The sequence below is a fragment of the Rhinolophus hipposideros genome (genome assembly GCF_964194185.1).
Source record: "Rhinolophus hipposideros genome assembly, chromosome: 8".
Classification (NCBI taxonomy): Eukaryota; Metazoa; Chordata; class Mammalia; order Chiroptera; family Rhinolophidae; genus Rhinolophus; species Rhinolophus hipposideros.
The window spans coordinates 59,570,140-59,592,097 of NC_138054.1; the positions used below are offsets into that span (position 1 = coordinate 59,570,140).

Genomic DNA, 21,958 nt, shown 5'->3' on the forward strand with positions numbered 1-21,958 from the left:
GCAGATTTTTCAGTTTATGTTATTTGTGTTTTCAGACTGTGGTGAGATGCGCAGGTGTGCTGTATTGCTAGTGCTACTAACATCTGTGGGTCATTTGGCAGACAAGGTGTGTTTAGACGTTTTGTCATCTTTTTAAATGGTGAAAGGATAGATTGTGTATGAAGCAAAATTATTTCTCTCTTGGTGTTTTGTATAGATTGTAACCCAGCAAACATCAGAGAAGTATTTTAAGGCCTGAACAAGTGTATTTGAGTGTTTCATGGAACCATTTGTAGCAATTTTACATTCCTGTAAAGGATTGTACTCTACTTTCTTATTGATCAAAAAATCCTATATTATTACAGCTCAGTTAAATGATTTCAGCATTATTAATTGCAGATATTTATTTTGTCTAGACAGTATGTTTTCAAATGTTGAACTGTGTGATTTCGCTGTATGTTATATAAAATGATTATATTTACTTGGGAAAAGACAGAATTTTCCTTATTAGCTCAGTGTATTTGGCTAGATCTATTGGTTTTCAGAGTTTTATTTATTAGGATTTATTTTTAAATATATTTTTAAACCACTCTGACTCCATCTCAACCCAGTATAATAGTTCCAACCTTGCAAAAATATGCTTTATTATTAATTCAGAGTGCTAAAAATCACCTGGGGCGCTTAATGCAGAGCCCTGCCCTTCCTTCCCCCACCCCCCACCCCAGGTTTGTAATTTTTATGAGTTTCTCTCAATATTTGGTTGAAAGGCTAAATACCCTGGAGATGAAGGGTATTGGTTCATTGTGCCACTCAGTCTGCAGGTGCCGTAAGTCCAAATTCAGTACCCCAGCCCTACTTATCAACATGACTTCTCTTTATACTTAGTACAGGTCCCTATGAAAAATGGCTTTAAAGAAAGGCTTGATAAAATATGGCTTTTAAAGATGAATATGAAAATATTGTGGCATTATAATATTAGAAATGGTGCTTAAAAACCTGGTTTAGAATTCTGTTTCTAATAAATACTGTAAGATTGTGGCTAATAGGCTGATTTAACTGCTTTAGTTGTCAGATAATGGTAATTACTTCACAAGGTTATGAGGATTCAACAAAACTACATGTAGGAAGTGCCTAGCATTGTGCTGATCTGATGTTGAGTCCTAGATATGAAACAGTGTTCCAGTTACTGTTGCCATGTAATAAACTACTCCAAAACTTAGAGTCATGAAGCATACACCTCATTATGCGCACAGATTTCATGGATCAGAAATTCAGAAAGGTTACTGTGGGAATGGCATGTCTGCTCCATGATGTGCCCAACCTCAGCTGGGGCGATTCAGATGGCTTACGGTGACTCAGCTGGTTGGGAGTTGGAATATCTGGGGCTGGAGGATTTACCTCCAAGATGGTTTCATTCCAGACTGCAAGGCTGCGCTCCGCTGGGACACTGAACTGATTAATTTGTAAATGGCTTCTCCGTGTGCCGTCTGCTTTTCTCACAGCCAGGGGCTAAGTTCTGAAAAGGAGTTTCCCAAGAGTGGGCATTTAAGAAAACTATGTGGAAGCTCTCTATAGCCTTTTATCACCCAGCTCTAGAAGTCACATAGTGTACTACCACTGTACTTTATTGATCAGAGCAGTGACTAAAAATGGAAAAAAATATAACCAACCTAATGGTTTGTATCCTTTTAGCACTTTGAATTCTGAGTGCTGATATTTAAACAGTGTGCAAATCAGATGGTCCTCAGCCAGTAGAGGATCAACAGTTGGGAACTTGAGTGGCCCTTGATTTTAGTAGTGCTGATCTTGTGCACACTGCTCAAATTTACTGAACTTGAGGTAATTATTCTACTGATCTGTTGTATAACAGATTGAAGGCAACTTTGTTTTGTCATTCGTTAGTATATTTGGAGCATCAAATCCAAAACTTTCCTTCTACCTTCTAGAAAATCAATCAGCTTTAAGTGCTATAGTGAATGCAAAGAAGTAGTACATGTCTATTGCCTATGAGAACTGAGACTCCAGTTGAGGACATAAAAACACATAGATAGGAGACGAAGGATTAATATTATAAGGGAAATGTAATATGTGCTAAGTGAATGGCACATACAATATGTGCCTTCAAATAGGTTTAGGCAGTAAAAATTGGGAGAGTGTGATTGTTGAGAATGATCAGGGATGGAGAGACTTGAATTGGGCCTCTTGACTGCTGGCTGGAGTAGATGAGCCTCGCTGCTTTTAAAATAAATACAAGGATTTATTGTTTTACCTGAATATAAGGTGATTCTCATTTTCACAATGGCAAAGATAATAAAAATATTTTGGTCAGCGTGAATATATAAACTTTTAAGCTTGTAGAAGAAATAGTCATTAAGTTCAGCTTATTAAGTTATACATACGTATTTAAAATAATGTAATATAAAATACTTCAGAAATATTACTTTTTTATATTCATTACATGAACATTATCCAAACCCTTCGCATGCTAATTTTAAACATTAATTAGTGTCTTCCTCATTACCAGACTTAGTCTCTCAGTTTTCCAGAACACATGATCTCTTTATTTTTGCTTAAGTGGTTTGAGATAGAACACTTTAAAAATCTGGATGTGGTACTTTTGGGGTGATTTTAATTATCAAGTCACAAGAACTCATTTACTATTCATGAGCTTTACAATGAAAATCTTTAAAGTGATCTTTAACAGGCTTATTTATAATGGCATCTAAAAGTTTTCTCAAACCTTTTTTTTTATTTGAAAGGAGGAGGCATCTCAAATAATTATGAAATCTGTGTTGAATTTCTTTGCCATCCTTTTTTAACTGATTGCATCAGGTAACCTTTTTCTGTGTCTAAAACTAGTATTACTTAAAGCTGTTTTCTGCTCTATGTCTTTTCTAAACAGTGTTATTCTTCGAAAATAAAATAATTATAAGGAAGGACTCAACTATAGGGTAATTTCCTCTTTCCTTTGGGATGGTTTTGGGAAAAGAACTTTGCCTTATATTCAGTGTCATCACCATTTTAAAATAGACCAAAATATTACAAGTAAGTGAGGTGAAGGAGATGGCTAACGTGGAATGGGTAGTCTAGAACGCTGCTGTTCAATACTGAACTTACTCACCCATGTAAGTATTTGAATTTAAATTAAATGATTAATGATTATGTTACTTATTATAATTCAGTTTCTTGGTGACACTGGCCCTATTTGAAGTGATCAATAGCCACATGGGGCTAGTGGCTACAATATTATACAGTGCTGATATAGAATAATTTCATCTTTGCAGAAAGTTCTATTGGGTAATGCTAGTCTGGAAGTGTTCAGTAGCCTCAGGAATTCAATGTAGTTCAGAGATTTCTAGGAATGATGATAGTTGTAGTAGTAGTCAACCCGCCTCATCTCCAACCCCCCTCTTCAACCAACACCTTCCCTTCCTCAACCAGGCACAGATCAGAGATGGATTGATTTCTCGGTTTCTAAAATAGACTTAGTGACCCAAGGAACTACAGTAAATATTAGTGTTGCTGTTATACTGCAGAGGTTTATACTGTGTTGATCTGAAACTCAAAAGTGCACCCTCTCTATGTCATTGTCAGGAAATAAATCCCCCCAAATTGCTTTATGATGAAAAAAAGCAGGACTTTTTAGAGTCAGAGAGGCCTGAGTTTCATCACACGCTACTGTGTGTGATCTTGGATGAATCACTTAATATCTCAGAATGTCATTTTCATCTACAACATGCTTGCTTCATAGAGTGAGGATTAAATGAGACAGGCAATAATGTGTAATTAACATACTTGTAGTGCCATGCACATGACAGATGCTCCCTTTCCTCTTCATTCCTCTTACAGTCCAAAAAGACATCTAATAATGAAGATTAATTCACTTGACACTCTCAGAAATTCACTAAAAAGTATTTATTGAGCATTTACTACATGCAAAGCTCTCGTCTCAGTGCTGGGACTATTGTAGTGAAGCAAAAGAATCCCTGTTATGATGGAGCTTACATTTTAATAGAGGGAGACAGACAATAAATGATATAAATTAGTAACATTATATAGTGTGTCAGAGAATGATAATTACTAAGGGGGGAAAAAAAACCCAGGGAAGCAGGATATCAAGTATGTTGGGCTGGGGACGGTAGTTTTTTAGAAAAAGTGGGCAGGTGACAATTGAATAAAGACCTGGAGAAAGGGAGTTAGCAAGTGAGCCGTATATCTGAGGGTGAGAACATTTCAAGCAGCGGGAATAGTAACCACAAGGAATCTTAAGTGGGAAATCAGGCCTGGCGTTTTCCAGGATTATCATGAAGACAAGTATGGCTCAAGAAAGGAGGAGGAAGAAATTAGATTGTAGGAGTGAGGGAGGAATAAGATAGCCTAAGGATGTTTTTTTAATCTCAGAGTAAAAGTCAGTGGAAGATTTTGAGTAGAGGATTGACATGATCTGACTTATATTTTAATAGTTTTACTGTGGCCATGTGGTGAGAATACGCTGATTGCAGGTGAGCACGGGCAAAGCAAGCAAATCAGTTAGGAGGCTATTGAAATAATGTAGAAGAGAGATGAAATAGAGGCTGGACCAGAGTGGTAGCGGTGAAGTGTGATCAGAGTCTGGATGTGTTTTAACATTGCAGCAATCAAAATTTGCTAATAATGGGGAAGGAGAGAGTAGTGAGAAAAAGAGGGAGTCAAGGATAACTCCAAGGTTTTTGCCAACTAACTGGAATAATGGAGTTCCTGTTTATTGAGATGCTTTCTGTATTATGCTTAATATTGTATTCTTATCTTACTTCTCCTAGTTTCCCAAGGTTTGGGGCTGTCTTGTCCATGTATTATCCACAATACCTAGCCCAGTTCTTGCACAGAGTAATTGCAACCTACTTTCCTGGATAAATTGCTTTTAGATGTTCATCAACCTCAGAATGGAGGCAGCTGTATCCAGGACTTAAGTAACAAGGAAGCGTAGGTGCCTTACGTGGCTGCTTGTAATGTAAAGAGGATCTGGCTCGTTGGCTTTGCTGAACCATCCAAGTCTTCCCTTGAATACTGTAGGATGTCTATCCCTACAAATTCTTCAAACTGCTAACTTCACACTTTTTTGTTTATTTCATGTTTTAGCTTGCAAATTGAATCTAGAAATGAACTTCCTCTCAAAATATATAAGTAAGGTTTGAACGCATTTGATTCTTACCAACTTTTAAATTTGTTTAGGAAATTTTGGTTGGCTCTCCACAGTGTTAATCTTAAAGAAGGATAGAATATTTTGTTAATTAGGGAAGTACACGGTATCTGAAGTGAGTGGGTCAAACAATTTGACTGGAGAAGATTCCTCTAGGAAAAATCTGAGAGAAGGCTAGAAAAGAAAGTTGGAGCCTTGGTGACCAGGATAAGGAATTAGAATTCGATGTCCTTTAAGCACAGGGAGGATCTGGTTGGCATAGCACTGATGTTTCTTATGTGGTTCTCCCAGTTTGCTGTTTGGTTTTTCATTCATATTTATGTGACAAGGGTGAGTCTCTTAGGTACCATTATTAGTGTTAGGATCTGCCTCATATTCTTTTGTCTTTAATTTGGTCTGCAGTAGTCTTTATTCTGCCTGTTAGGCTGTTTTAATAGTGATAACTACTTGGAAGGATTCAGTGAACATTTTTTGCATTTGTCTAAGAACAAATTGTGGAATGGTTACATTTCTTAAATTGTTCTGTCTTCTGTTTTCTTTCCCTGAAAAAAAATTAAATTAGAACTTATTAAAACCAAATATTTGGCCATTAGGAGATATTTTAGGATTGCCAATTGGAATTCTTTTCTACTGCAAAAGTAAACAGCTGAGTTATTAAAAAGAAATTTAAGTTTAGGGTTAGCTGTAGGGCTGTTAAACTACTCACTTTTCTTCTGCTTTGGTCTCATCATCTTATCTGTAACTGATAGAGTATTTTGATGATGGTAGATCATTATTTAAATAATGAAGAGAGGAAACATCTTTAGAAATAAGTTGTCTGCAATAGTTACGTTGTGAGTGGAAACATTTCTTTTTTTTTTATTGTCCATTCTTTGTCTTCAAAAGTTTGTGATTTCAAACAAGGATAAATTTTAGTATGGCATTAGTTAGAATAAAATCAGCTCACTTTTACTGAGCAGTGTTCTATGTATCAAATACTAAGTACTTTATATGTGTTAACACGTTTCATAAAAACCCAATGAACAAGTACTTTTATCACCCACATTTTACTGAAGAGAGAACTGAAGCAGAAAGAAATTAACTTGCTCAAGATTGCACAACTAGTAAATGATGGAGCTGGGATACAACAGCTTTCTGGCTCGATAGCCCTCACTTTGAGCATGTTTAATAACATGAGTTTGTAAAAGATCTATGCCTTTAGACGTTAAGTAACTTCTGAAATAATAAAGGATTTAGGGGAAAATAATATATTGTATATGCAATGACAGAGTAAAAGATTTTATATAGATCTTTAAAATGTATTCTATAAACTATCTATGGTTGTTCCCAGACCTGGCTGTCCATCAAAATCACTTGAGGAGTTTGGAGCAGTGGGGTAGGAGATTTCTGGGTCCCATTCTAGACCACCTGAAATTGAATCATTAGGAGAAAGATTTAAGTATATCTGGATTTCTAACCCAACATGAGGCAGACATTTATGCACCACTGATAACAGAATAGATTAAAACAAAAACACTATGTAATGGGGGTGGATAATTATGGTGGCTAACATTTGTAGAGTACTTTGTATTATCTCATTTAATCTTTATAATAACCTTGTGAACTAAATTGGTATTATTACCTTTTTTACAGGTAAGGAAACTGAGTCTTAGTTAAGTTAGTATGATCAAAATCACCCTGTTTGGTAGTTTTTTATAAAGGTGAACATATAACCTAGCAATTCTACTCTTAAGTGTCTAAAGAAATGAAAACATAAGCCCTAAACAAATACTTGTATACTAATATTCATAACAGCTTTATTTACAATATCCAATAACTGGAAGCAAATGCCTAACAACAGGCAAGTATTATTTCGGGCATACCACTGGATGCAATGGAATACTACTCAGCAGTAAAAAGGAACAAACTATAGACACATTCATCTACATGGCTGCATCTTAAAAACATGCTAAGTGAATGAAGTCAGACACATAAGAGAAAATACTATACGATTTTGTGTATATGAAACTATAGAAAAGATTAATCTCTAGTTAAAGAAGACAGATCAAGGGTTTCTTGGCATGGATGGGGAATGATAGGAAAGGCTCTATAGAGAAAAGGAGGGATAATGTTTGTGGTGGTAGTTATAAGGTGCATACATCTGTTAAAACTCTTCAAATTGTACACTTAAAATGGGTTCATTTTATCATTAATGAAGTTATTTTTTAAAAAGAGAACCACAAAGAAATCCACTTCAAACACATTAAGTGACTGAAATTAAAAAGATTAACAACAAATGATATGAGGATTTGAAGGACTGGAACTCTCCTACATTGCGGATGGGAACGTTAAATGGCACAACTGCATTGGAAACAGTTAGACAGTTTTATATAAAGTTAAACACACACTTATCATATAATCCCACAATTCCACTCTCAGGAATTTACCCAGTAGAAATAAAAACATACATCTACCAAAGACTAGTACTACTTTTCACTTATCCTTCCATCTCAGTTGAGACATAATTTCATCTGGAAAGCTTTTTCTGAGCCTTCCTCAAATCTTGGCTGTGTGGCTTTTCTTTGTACTCCTCTAGCATCATTCATTTAACAAATAATAACTGAGTGCCTTTTATGTGCTGGCACTGTGCTAAGGAACTGGGAGTAAGTCATGAACAAACTAGATAACGTTTTCTGTCATGGAGCCTACAGCCTAGTGAGAAAGGCAGACATAAAACAAATAATCACCAAATGAGTAATAACCAGTTATGTGAAGGAAAAGTACAAGGTTCTGGGTGAGAGTAAACCTACTTAAATGGCAGTTGATCACAGAAAAAAATTTTTTTAAAAACTGTATCTGACGGAAGCCTTAATTATGATTGAAAGGTTAGGTCTTTGAATGTCAGAGACCTGGACTTAATGTTAGGTCTGTGGATGTTAGGACTAACAGACCTAACATTAAAGACCTAACAATGATGATTAAGATTTAGCCAGACAAAGAATGGGGAACAGGCATTGCAAGCAGATACCATATCATCAAAAGCCCGGAGAAATACAAGAACTTGATGCTTTTGAGGAACAAAATGGCAGGCCTGTTTTGGCTGAGGTTGTAGTATTAACTCATTATACAGATAAAGAATAAGGCTCAAGGAGGTTCAGTGAATATAGAATATACTAAGGTCATTAAATTAATAAATGGAGAGTCTAGATTCAAACTTTGGACTTTATAAATCCTTAGTGTTCTTTCCATTAATACCTTGGCATTCCCTAGAGAAAATTTGAACAAAATCTTTCCAAATGATGGTATTTTGTTCCTTTTCCAACACCGTAGAACTTTCCCTTAGCATTCTCTATTTTTTAGCAAAGCAGGGATTTGTATGTGGAACTACTGCTGTCAACAGAAAAGGGATAATTGACCTTGCACTAGGCAGAGATGCTTCCATTGAATTCGTAGCTTTGAAAACCAATTTTAGCATTTGCTGGATTCAAAGAATTTATTGAGCCTCCGGAGTTGTTAGGGTTCTGTGGTATCCACTGTCTATACCAATCTGTGGATTTCTTTGTTTTTTGCCAATAGAGCATTATAGCTCTCAAAAGTCATAGCAAGCATCTTACACTGTACTTTATTTCCATTCAACAGTATAACATTGTAAACTTGACCTACCTCTGGCAAATATTTAAGTTAATGTTTCACAAAATACACAAACTCCTTTTGGCAATTGATTTCCAGGCAGCTGATAAAACATCTCAGTGTTAGCTTTTTTTTTTTTTTTTTCCATTTGGATGAGGATGGTGATGGGGATGGGGAAGGTGAGGGAGTAAGTTGTTATTGATACAAAGACAAAGTTGGAAAGGACATTATTTTCCTCCAGAGATCTTTGCTATTACCCTGCAGTGAACTGTCCTCAATCCAGGATGTAACTGCCTTCTTCCACAGGAGTTTTCAAAAATGTCCATGTCATGTCACGCTTGTGCCATGTTCTAAGTAATTGGGAACTTGTTAGCTTAGAGGCCAATTTTAGGAATGTTTTATATCAGGAAACATCCCCAGTGATGCTCCTGCCTCCTTTTTGTAACCTGATAAAATGGTGGTATTGTGTTTATCAGAGAACTTTAGCACCTATGTTTTTTCCTTCTAAATGCTCTTTTCACAAAAAATAATGATTATAACATGAAAGAATGAATTGAATTCCTGAGCTAACTCCAATTATTCTTATTGGAGTTTTTCATTTGTGATTTTATATCTTGTTCTTCTTAATCTGAGGAAGGAAATAATACTAAAAAGATTAAGGTACTTGATTTTACTTGTTTTGACATTCTTACACATTGGTTTTGTGGGTATTTAGCTTGAATGAGGATTGTGGAATTAAGCCTTTTATGACTCAAGATTTGGCGACATTATTATGCCAAATACATGTTTGAAAATTATCTAAAATACTGTTTTATTATAGAGATATAGGGAAACATTTACTAGATAATGTTTTGTATCATTAAGGAAACATTTAGAATTAAAAAATTTTTTCAAAGTATACTAACTTGTGTTGATAGTATTTCACCCTACCCCAACTCACACTTGAGCATTTTTCTGTTTTTTTTTGGTTTTTTTAAATGGCCTTCTCTGTTTTCTGTTTGCAGGCAGCTATCAATGGTGTAATACCCCAGGAAAATGGCATTCTACAAAGGTATGTTATAAGGTGCTTAAAGGTAAGAAGAGAATTTAGCAAAGCAAAAAGACATTTGTTGTTTGTTTAACTTTTTGATAGAGCATTTGTTCTTTGGTGTATAAGCTCATTAGTACAGTTACTATTCTTTTAGACATTTTTATTAGTTATGTTAATATAACTATATATTAATTTCCTAATTTCCAACATTTAACCTTAAAATGTTATTTCATTTTGGGTGATAACATTTTTTTGTTTTTCTTTTTGATTTTTTTAATGTGGTATATAAAACTTAAAACAGCAAAAGAACAAGACAAACAAATGAAGAAACAACAACTCATAGACGCAGACATAGTTTAGTGGTTACCAGAGTACCGGTGAGCGGAGAGAAGGGTGATAACATTTTTAAAGGTGGTTTGATTTTAAGAAAGCTCTACAAGGTCACCTTCTAATTCATAAGATGGAAGGAACTGAATCCTTTAAACCATTGATAGTGAGAAAATGAGACATGGCTCTGTAGCCCCAGAGCATGGTTATTATCTAACTATACAGGTTTTATCTCCAACTTTACTGTATTTTTTTTCTCCCTTTTGGTTTCTAAATTAAGCACATGATAACTTGCCACAATTTGAGTAAGACCTTAATAATGAAATTTCCCAGAGCACTGAACTATTTTACCTGAAGAATCTAGTGTTAACATGTGGCATGGTCTTCATGGTTTTGTGTCATTGCCAGAACATAAAATTGGAAGATAAGGAAGAGAACAATAATAGTTACAAAATAATTTCTTAAATTAAAAATAAGTTCATAACTTTTTTCTCCTTAAAATTGAAGACTCTGGTTCTGAATTAAAAGTGCACAGTGTAAAGTCATGGGAGGTAAAACCATTCTCCCTTCCAAGTGTAGTTTAATTACTTGATTTCATTCTCCCCTCTCCGTCTCAATTCAAACTTTGGCTTGAATTTTGGTGGCTGGGATTTCTAAGTCACTGAAGCGTGATCTGCTAAGTGCAGATGAGGCAAACAGAAACAGCAGACTAGGAATGAGGTTGTTTTGGAGAGGAAGAAAAATGCTGTTGCAAAAACATCAAAAAATTTACCATGAACAGCAAAATGTGCTGTACTTTATAGGAAACTGTGTATATTTAAAAAGGAAGCAAAATTCTATTTGATACCTGTACCACCCTTAGTGATTAATGGTTTTTAAGTGAAAGCAATGATAAACAGACCTGCCCCCCACCCTTTTAAAAAAAACTGTCAGAAAGAGTTTCATCCAGAGTAAATGTGGCTGATTTCCAGAGCCTGTACTAAAATTTTTTTGTTTGATCATTTTCTTTTGGTTCAGAAGCATTCAATTCAACCTTGTCTAGAAAGCAAACCAGATGATTATAGGAACCTCCTTCATGATTATTTTTTTTTCTTGGTTTAGAAAGTTTTAGACTGCTAAATATGGCTCCAGTTTTATTCTTGAGTAAATGTTATTCTACTTTTTGTGCCAAAATTTTTGCTTGCTAAACCCTTGTGGATTCAGCTGCTGGGTTCTGAGTACATACTGGATATATTTTATAATTAATAGTATTTGCTATGGGTGAACTGTAGAAATTCCCTCATCCTTGGAAACATCCCATCTCCTTTTTCACAGATGATACTTTTTGCTTAATATAATTTGACTAGAGATTTAATACTGAATTGATTTCTAATAAAGTTACTGTAATATTTGAGGTTTAACTTTTATGAGAGTGGGTTTTTTGTTTTGTTTGCTTGTTAAATTAAAGGAATGAATCATGTCCACAAAAAGTCAGTTGTATCTGGTGATAGTCTTCAACTATTTTCCTTCCTACTTTCTTCTTTAGCTTTGAACTCACTGTGAATTTGACATAACTGAAAATTCCTCTTGTATGGCTGCTGACCAGAGAGAAATGAAAGAGGGCTCTTTGTACTCTTTCATAGGCTTAACACTGAAAATGGAAGATACAATGCTAGGAATGGTGTATGTAGGCAGCTAAAGGCATCTCTTGTATGTTTGATTTTTGTAGTAAAGTTGAATGTAGTCTGTGAATACAACTGATTCTTAATTTGTCGCTTTATACCTTAACAAAGAAAAGAACAACCAAAAGGAATTAAAAAAAAAAAAGAATTATTTTTGGAGGGAGAAGAGCCCATTCCATGTGCTTTATAACTTTTCTTGAAATCAAATTTGTTTGTAAATGTGAAAGTGTAAATATGGTTTTCAATGCACCCATAAAGTTTAGGGCAAAGAAACTAACAGTTTTTTTAACGCTTAACGCACTATGTTAGGTAATTGACATGTCTTTCCTCATTTAATACTCATTACAAACCTTAAGAGATAAATGTTCATATTTCATAGGTGAGGAAACTGAAGGTTAGAGAGTTTATGTAGATTCGCCCTAGGTCACAAGCGTAGTAGTTAGTGAAGTCTGATTGTTTCCTTTTAGAAGTCATGTTCGTTCTTTTATACTTCTCTGTCCTGCTCAAGATCAGTAAGCCAGGCATGTCACAACTTTTGTCTTAAGATTTTTTTTCTTTGGGTAAAAATGTTGAAACTTAATACGTCTATATAACATCTTTCTCCCACAGCTTTGTTTTCACAGTCACTATCTTAGTTGTAAGCAAGTGAAGGCAGATATTATTATCTCTCATTTTACAGGTAGAGGGAATAAGGCATGAAGTGACTTGACCCAGATGATACAGCATGATGTTGATGGTGTCAGGAATATGAGCAAGTCTTCTGCTTCACCCTCCAAGGCTTATTTCACTATTACTAATAAAACATATTTATAAAGTGTGTGACTTATACAGTCACAAATGTAAACCATTCATTCACTCATAAATGATCATCAGTGTGTACATGTGTATTTATTGCATGTTGGTATAATATTTTATTTATTCAGCATATTGTCCAGAGCCCTTTTAAAAAGTAATTTTGGAGATAGTTATTGTTAGAAAGAAGTGCAAATGAATTACAAGTAATTTCTAAAAGAGTGTAGTTGCTATGTTTTATAAAATTTTATGAATAGTATAATTTTACTCATTGACTAAATGGGTGGTATTTATCAATTCATATTTATTTTATGACTCAGACAGATGTACTATATGTTTCTTTGTCCATTGTTTAATTCATTGAGAAAACCTAGAGAAGACATGGCTTGTTTTCAAACCTCGACCATTATGCTTTCAGAATATTTAAATGTCCAGGTTTTCTGATTTAGAAAATATCCATTTTCGCCAATTAGTTTCTATTTATTGTTGTCTCTGATGCCCATTTAACATTTTGATTTTTTTCTAAACATATGTTTTTTTGTACCTAGAGATTTTACCATGAGGTTAATTTCTAAAAATTGAAATAAGCAAGGGCAGAGTTCCTATTTCCTTTGCTTTTGTTCACTGCCTTCTAAGGACCTGTGTGGTTTGTAGAGGAAAGTTGAGTAAGGATAAAAACACTCCTTTAGTTGAAGTTTAGATCTAAAATAGATTTCTCCATAGAGTTTTTCGTACCAGTCAGTCTTTTTTTAAAATAAAAAAAAATTATTGATTACTTAGAAAAGAATACTAAGAAGGTCGAATTATATAGGATGGTAGTCTTCGTAGATGAATAATCTTAAAAGTATTCTTTTTTTCCAAGTCGACAATTTGGGATGCCTTTGTCCTCTTTGAATGTCATTCAACATTAGTCAAAACTGATAGGATTATTCATTAACAGGCAGTCTGTCTCTTTCGCTTTCTTTCTTTTTTTTTTTTTTGGATTGCTAGTGAAAAACTCTTAACATAAATTCATTATTTTGTATTGATCTTGAAATAGAGTAATTATAGCCAGTAAGAAAATTCTCAAGCAATAACTTTTTAAAAAACCCCTTTGTTACTGACAGACACAACAAATAGCCTGCTCTGAGTAGAAAGAAATATTGAGCTATTTAGAGTTAGGATTTGGGAAAGAGGAAAATTCCCAAAAATTCCTAGCCACACTAGGAATTTTAGACAAGGAATTTCATATAAGGAATCAGTTACACAGATGTGGAGCAGGTTGAAAGAGCGAAAAGGGGACACTAAGACAATCCAGATATGATGACTGCAGGAAACACCTGCATCACCAGACCGACCGAGATGGGGGTGGGTTCTGCTGGTCAATGAGGAAGGGAGCCTAGGCTGAGAGCAGACTTAGAGTGGCAGCATCCTCTGAGAAAGGTGGGCAGATCTGGGTCTGTGTGGGCCGGGTCCAAGGCACCCACTCCAGGAGGCCTGCTCCAGGACAGGTCTGTTTGGGAGATCCCCTTGTTGACCACCAAAGGGGACAGAGTCACTTCTAGTACTGGACGAAGAATGGAAAGAGTTTGCGAGCAGTTGAAGTTAACAGGACTTTGATGGTCAGAGGATGGGCCTTAGGACCTTGGCTGCAGACACATGAGAAAGAAGTTGTGCCCAGCTGATACTGGTACATCTGACAGGATGCAGAGGCTTTTTTTTTTTTTGAAGTATTGAAAGAAGCTAGGCGCTCACACCAATGGCTGACGGTGAAACAAATTGGATGCCATTGTTACAGTGATGTCACTGCTAGGGTGATATTGATAGGACCAATGTGCAAACTGTAAGAAGAGAATTCTGTGTGTGTATGCGCGTACACATGCGTGCTGCTGCAGTCCTTGTTTCTGTTATTGGTCGTAATGCCATGGTTGATATTTACAAGTGTCTTCTTCCACTATTTATTCTATGTTCCTTCTGCCAGAACCTTAAATAGTCAAGGTTCTTTACCTGGTAGGTCATCTCAAACATTTATTCTTGAAGAGTCAGAATTCTCAGTGGACCTGCCTTTTTTTATTGGTTGACTTTTCCACTGACTATTATTATTGGTCATGCCCCAGAAAGTAGTCCATTGTGCAGCAAGCAGCAACCCAATTTTTTTCTTGGTAATCAGGACCACTCATTCCAGCTAGTGCCCCCTCCTTTGCTAGTTAATTCAGGAGCATGAGGAGTACAAAATGTCTAAGAAGCGTTCTCAAATTCTAACTCAGTGGGAGTATTGTGGAACATTGCAACTTGGGAACTATGATTTCTGAACCACCTAAGCCCAAAGTTGTAGGAAGCAAAAATTTGGTAAGTGATCAGGCATAATAAGAGGAACCATTGCTACCACTTAATTCCCGTATCCATGTTTTGTGGCAACATGAGAAATACCACTCTGTTTAGGTCCCTGGTAAAAAGCATGTAACACCTCCTTTAAGATGGAGCACCAAGCTTTGAGGGTGTTGTCTCCCAGTCTGTCTTCAGCAGTCCTGTCCACTCTTCTATCAAGCTAGTTCCTTCTGGTAATGTTACACACAAATGCTACCAGGGTTGCATTTCTTTTGCTGTGAAATATTTTCCACGGTTAGAACCAGTGTTATGTGGAAACCATAGATCAATGAGGCATTCGTAAATCTATGAGTGCTGGTGCTGGCAGAACCATTGCTGTCAGGAAAGTCAGTTTCATATCCAGAAAACTGTCTTTTTAAGTGAGGACAGATCACTGCCCCCTCCATGATGGAAATGATCCATACCAGATCCCTGAGAAATGGTGCCATTTTGGTCCAGTACTTAGGCAGTACTTTCCTTAGCCACATTCAGACTTGGTGAGGGGTAGTTGGTGTTGTGCCTATGTTTAACCTTTACCCCTGTTGGCATAGGCACATTTTACATTAATGTATTGAGCAGCCCTGGGATAGCAAAGGAAAAAACTGACTGGCATCAACAGAACAATGTCATCTTAATCCATGTTGACAGCCTTTTTTTCAGTGGATAACCTGTAAACATTTGCCTTGGAATCATATATTCACCTTTTGTGTCTATTTTAAAAGATCCATTTCCATATTTCTTCCCCAGACTTTCCTTTTCCTCTTTCCAAGTCCTGATCAGCTGGCCAACCCCTAAGAATCAATGTAGATATATGTACCTCAGGCTCTTTTTCCATCCAAATAAAATGCTCAACCTGTGGCGCAACCTTAAGTTCTTCCCCCTGGGAGGCTTTTCTTTCACTAATGTCTTTGAGGGATATCTTTGATTGGGGCTGTAAAGCCTTAGCAGTCTATTTTTGGTTGGTGCCAGTATATAATACATAACCATTTTTCCTTTCCCAGTCCCAATTTTTTCCTCAGTTTACTTAGTTTTCTTATATATAAGGTGTGATCAAAAAATATGGTGAGGGAAGCCAGTTAGCTCAGTTGGTTAGAGCGTGGTTCTAATAACACCAAGGTTGCCGGTTCGATCCCCGAATGGGCCATTGTGATCTGCACCCTCCTTTTAGTAGACTGACTTTTAATTTTGTTCATTAGAAATACCATGTTAATTAAGCACTACTGAAGATCTCTACAGGTTGAAATTTTCCAACTGCTACTTTTGGTCCATGCTGTCTCTTAATATAATTGCTCACACCTTTTTCTTACTAAATTCTGCCATTTGACCTCTGCACCCTGGGATCTCATCATGCCTAATATGGAGTCTATTTCAGTGGTGCCATCTCCCCATGTCATTCCCAACCCACACAAGACAGCCACAACAGAGTTTTTCAAGAACGCAGATTCCCTTATTATTAGGTTGTTGCAAAAGTAATTGCAGTTTTAAAGGTTAAAAATAATTGCTAAAACCACAATTACTTTTGCACCAACCTAATATATTTCCAAATATTTTAGTGCAATGTCCTCTGGGACCTCATGGATGATGTAGCAGGAGGAGATGTCTATAATCAGGTTGTATATGGTAAATCCACTCGAGCATTCCTATTTTTCTAAGCATCTAAATTTCTTTTACATTTTGCCAGGAAAGTTTGGGCATTTCATCCTCATTAAATGTGGACTCCTTTGGGACTTAAATTTCATTCAGTCAACAAGCAAACTATTAGAGGTACTTGAAGCTGCTTAAGCAAACATGTTGTATTTGGCCCTAGCCAAACTCTCGTGGTGAGACTCTCTTCAAATTCATTTTCATACCTAATCCTTAGGTTTTTGCTGATATAATTTACGAAAAGCTTATAATTATTTTTGGATATAAGCTATCTTCTTTCAGTCATGACATTGTACTTGTTTTCTTTGAGCATGCCTAGATCTGATTTTGGAGGCAACAGGAATGGGGGGGGTGATAAGTTTTGAGAATAGGTGTTCCCTTTCAAGGCAACTGTCTCAGTATTAACAGTTTTCAGTCAAGAGGAGGCTGACCTTCTCAGTCATGAGAGGAGTTGCTGTTGGTGCTACACAAGAGGCTCAAAGAGACTCCAGGGTTCAAGAGTCTAACTTTCATCTGAGTCCATTCCTCATCTTAGAGTCCCACTCCTTCCAAAACAGTGCCTTAACTTTTACAAAAGAGACTTAGAAAGTTGTATGTTCAACTTTCACTATAATTATGCAAGCTGCAAAATTAAATTTTGGATCTAATTCTCAGCAGGATCATGCCCGTGGTTGCAAGAAATAAACTTTTTAAAGGACCACTTCAGGAACTCTGCAGCTTTCTTATCATGACTTGAACTGGAAGTTAAAAACCCTAAATAGCCATTTTCTTCTGTAAGCTCTCCCTTAGAGTCAGAAGCAGCCAGTCCATAGGCCTTGTTGTCATTGGTCAATGGTCAAGTCAAACTGTCATTTGGTCCCCTCAGGCACTTGTTTCAATAGGTGTGTAATCATGATAATTTAATTAATCATGCCAGTTATGACTTGGGTCACTAGTATTCCATTTTCCATTGGCAGGGTGCTCAGCAGTGCATAAAAGGTTAAGGACGCAACATAGCCAATTCCTGAGTCCTGTTTCCTGGTTCTCCTCCAGTATCAAGAAAATGAAAGCACACTAGGATATTTCAACAGAAGCAATTTAATGAAGAATTGGTTAAACAGGTGTGGAAGACTAAGAGAGCCAAAAAATAAAACTGAAGTAACCTAGATATAACAATTGCTTCAGGAAGTTACTGCTCTTAGGTCTAGGAGAAAAGGGATTAACAGAATTTCGAAGCTCAGAGGGGCCCCGTGGAGCTGAAGATCAGACCTTTTTAGACTGCATACAGTCCAGCTATCACTGGGATCTCTGAGGGGATGTCAAGAAGCTGTTGTTATAAGAATGCTGCGGGGGGTGGGGGGGGGGAAGGAGGAAGAAGCAGGAGACTGAAAACTAGAGGGTGATGCTGAAAGAAATGCATGCAGACAGGAAGAAGGAAGTTGTTCTTCTCTTCTTGCTAATTACTTTATCTGGTATCCCCTATTGGCAGAATCTATCAGGAGACAGTAGGCCAAAGGGAGATAAATAACTTTGCAGAATTCTAGCCCCAGCATTACATGAATAGATCATAGAATATAAATTTGGAGTTAAGAAAACAGTAGTAAGTCAGTGACCACCTTACTAACTTTAGCCATTTTTCCTGGGTTCTGAGAAGTGACAAAATTCAGAGATGTGAAGTATCACTGCACAGAATCTATTCATAGATACTTAGGAGCCCACTTTAGATTCCAACAGTGATATTCTTTCCTGCTTTGGACATTTTCTCTTACCATGTCTTCCTTCCAAGATTACTTTGAATCTAACAGCTGGGAGAAGAGGTAGGTTTTTGTCTGTGGATCAGTGATTATTAGAGTACCTGAACTCTAGTGAGATCTAAGCTAGTCACTTTCAGAGTTTTTTTTTACTGTGCCCTGTAATGACAAATACTTGGAATCCAGAACACACATATACAAATATGTACCAGAATCAAAAGTTTTATGAACAGTAATTGGTCCTAACCATTAAGTTACACAGACTGCTAATTTCTATTCTATTCTGCTCCATTCCATTCTATTCTATTCTTTAAGAGACTGATCACAATTCACTAAATAGTGATTAAAACAGAAGTGTGAAGTAAATGTAAATATTTTTCCTTGTATGAACAGTGCTTATCTTGGCATGTTTTGGGTCATTCTTGTTGTTATTCCTATTCTGGTTCCTAGTTCATTGATTTTCCTTAAATTCAGGGTTAGAAGAAAGATGTTTTACAACTGAGCTGTAGTTCTGGTGGTTGTGGAAGATATACCTAGTAATGTTTCAGTGGAAGCATTCATTATGTTCCTTCCATTCCTCCTCCTCCCAGTGAGGGAAAAAAGTGAGAATATATATGATAAAAGTCAGAAAAAAACAATTCTTTAACTTTTATTTCTCAAGTCATTAGTTTATCAAATATTTGAGTACCTTCTATATAGTATAAAATCTTGAGTTCAGGGAAAAGGCTACAGCCATTGAAAACACAAATGCCAGTTTTGCCCTTGTGGAACTTACATTCTAGTAGGGACTTAAATGTCAAATGATTAATTATACAACTAAATATATCGTTATTGATAGGGGTGAGGAATTTGAACTAGTCTGAGGTAGTAAAACATGCTCTGATTTGAAAAACATTTAGTGTGAGATGTGAAGGATAAATATTATTAGCTAGAAAAAACTTGGAATTTGGGGATGGATTGGGAAGGACAGAATAGTGTTAGAAGGAGTAGTCTGTGGTCCCCCATGAAACAGAGAGATCAAGGTGAGAAAGAAGAAAGTTGTGGCTATCAGTGTAGAGCAATGGAGATAGCATAGCAAAAGATGAGAATGGGAAGGTACGTAGGATTCAGATCATCCAGGGCCTTGGATGTCCCTTTATGTGAAGAGCAGAGGGGAATGTTGAAGAAAATGATATGAAGATATTTCTGTCTTTAATTTCACTCTAGTGGTGATGTGGAATGAAACGCAAAGGAGATTAGTTAGGAGGCTTCTGCATTAGTCCATATAAGAGGTGATTGTGGCTTAGACTAGGGTGGCAGCTTCAGAAGGGAAAGGTGGGTGACTTATCTAAAAGATATCTAGGAGGAGAAATTGAAAGGATTGATTAGATAATGGGAATTGAGAGAGAAAAAGGGGCCAAAGATAATGCCAGAAGTTTCTGTCTTGGGTTGCTGATAGGAATAATGGGGGAGGATCAGGAAACTGGATAGACTGAATTTGAGGTCTTATTAGGTACCAGGAATTGTGCTAAGCTTTTCATAAACATAATTTCCCATTTTACAAATAAGACAGCTATTGTGTTTCCCTGAAAATACGACCTAGCCAGACAGTCAGCCCTAAGGCGTCTTTTGGAGCAAAAATTAATATGAGATCTGGTTTTATTTTAATATAAATTAATATAAGACCTGGTATAATATAATATAATACAATATAATATAATACCGGGTATAATATAATATAATACCGGGTCTTATATTAATTTTTACTCCAAAGACACATTAGAGCTGATGGTCTGGCTAGGTCTTATTATTGGGGAAACCCGATATTAAGTGGGCAGAGCCAGGATTTCATGTTTGTTTTTTTAAGAAGGGAAAGATGCTGGAAAAGGAAGGGATAATCCCATAATATAAAGCTAATGAGAAGATGGTTTTAGATTTTGCATAGATAGAAAGATGTCTTCTCTATTTTATAGAATAGAGAAAGAGAGTGCATATGTGGGTTAGTTTGTGGATTTGATGTCAAAAAGGTAAGGGAATTTTATCTGGATGGCATACGGTTTCTCTGCAAAGTAGAAAAAATGTCTTTTAAGATTGAGGCATGAGATAGGGAGAATGGAGGTTTAAGGATGGTAAAGTTTCAAAATAGTTTTTGTGGAAAATAGAGTTAATGATTGAAGTAATGATTCATATTTGAGAGTGAGTGAAGAAGACACTTGTTAATTCACAGAGTTTAAAATGATGTTCTACCAACATCATAACTACATAAGGCAAAAATCTAATTAAATGCTCACTGACATGTATGACACCGCTAATAGACATAGAGAAGCAAGGGTGGGACTGAGAGTAATGTGGCCTTCAGTCACTGGGAAAGATTTCGTGGAGAAAGTAGAACTTATGTTAGACCTTGAGGCACAAGTAGGTAAATTTGGTAGCAAGAACAACAGAAGCCAAGTATGGAGCAGGTCCTTAGTGATTTCATTGATAACCTTTCTTTTATGTCAATATTTCAGTGACTATGGAGGTGAGACTATACCAGGACCTGCATTTGATCCAGCAAGTCACCCATCTCCAGCTCCAACTCCTGCTCCCTCTTCCTCTTCGGCATTTCGGCCTGTAATGCCATCTAGGCATATTGTTGAGAGGCAGCCTCGGATGCTGGATTTCAGGGTGGAGTACAGAGACAGAAATGTTGATGTGGTACTTGAAGACAGCTGTACTGTTGGTAAGGTTTTTTTCCTACCATAAAACCTTCACAAATAAACAATTTATTAGGTAAACATTCGACTTACATTTTTTTCTTTGATTGCCGACAAGAAGGGAAAAAAAGCAAATTGAAGGTATTTTCCCACATAGATTATTGTGCTTTATTTTTAAATACTGTGCTGAGACTGAGGTAAGTTTGAGAATAATTTTGGGTTTTTTCCTACATATATGGAATGGTATATGATGCTGTTTTAGGATAGGTGTTAATCAAACATCTTAGGAACTTAAAAAAGTCCATAATTAAATACATTGCGTACTGGACTATAGCTGAAGCTCACTCCCTTTTCATACTAGGGTTAATGAGCGATCGGAAATAAGACATGTTTCTATCCCTCCTTCTCCCTGCCAGCTGGATCAGTGCTTCAGTACTGTCCTTTCAAAGGAAGCTCAGAAGTGTATGTCTGCTATTTTTAGACAGACTACCAGATTTCTGTAGAGAAGCTATATTGAACTCATATTTGGTTCAGATTATTTGATCCATGTTAATTGTAGAACCAGAAATTGTATTAATTTCTGTTTTAATGTAGTTTTGCCTTAAATCTAAATTCCAGATATTTCTGAAATTTTACTTCTGTTCCGTTTTGGGGAGATTCTTTTCTAATTTTATTAATTGAGGTACATTACAGACAAAAGCAAGGCTGTTAAAAGAGTGATCATCCCCATCAGATTATTCCCTTATTTAAAACCATTTAGAAAATTTCCATTATATTTAGGATAAAATTCAAATCTCTTAACATAGAAAATTTCCATTATATTTAGGATAAAATTCAAATCTCTTAACATAGAAAATTTCCATTATATTTAGGATAAAATTCAAATCTCTTAAAATTCAAATCCCTTATTTAAAACCATTTAGAAAATTTCCATTATATTTAGGATAAAATTCAAATCTCTTAACATGGCTGTTCAGTCCCTGCTT

At 36.1% G+C, this 21,958-nt stretch overlaps 1 protein-coding gene across 3 annotated transcripts in view; it reads left to right on the forward strand.

The window, feature by feature from the left end:
• The window catches only part of FAF1 (Fas associated factor 1), a 389,289-nt gene that overhangs the window by 89,091 nt on the left and 278,240 nt on the right, over positions 1–21,958 (forward strand). For 2 of the 3 annotated variants that reach the window (XM_081054990.1, XM_081054992.1), the window contains 2 exons: positions 9,772–9,818; positions 20,787–20,998. In XM_081054990.1, the coding sequence (XP_080911116.1) occupies positions 9,772–9,818; positions 20,787–20,998 (259 nt within the window). Of the gene's footprint in view, positions 1–9,771; positions 9,819–17,523; positions 17,668–20,786; positions 20,999–21,958 lie in introns of those variants that run through there. The other variant, XM_081054991.1, reaches the window with a different exon arrangement.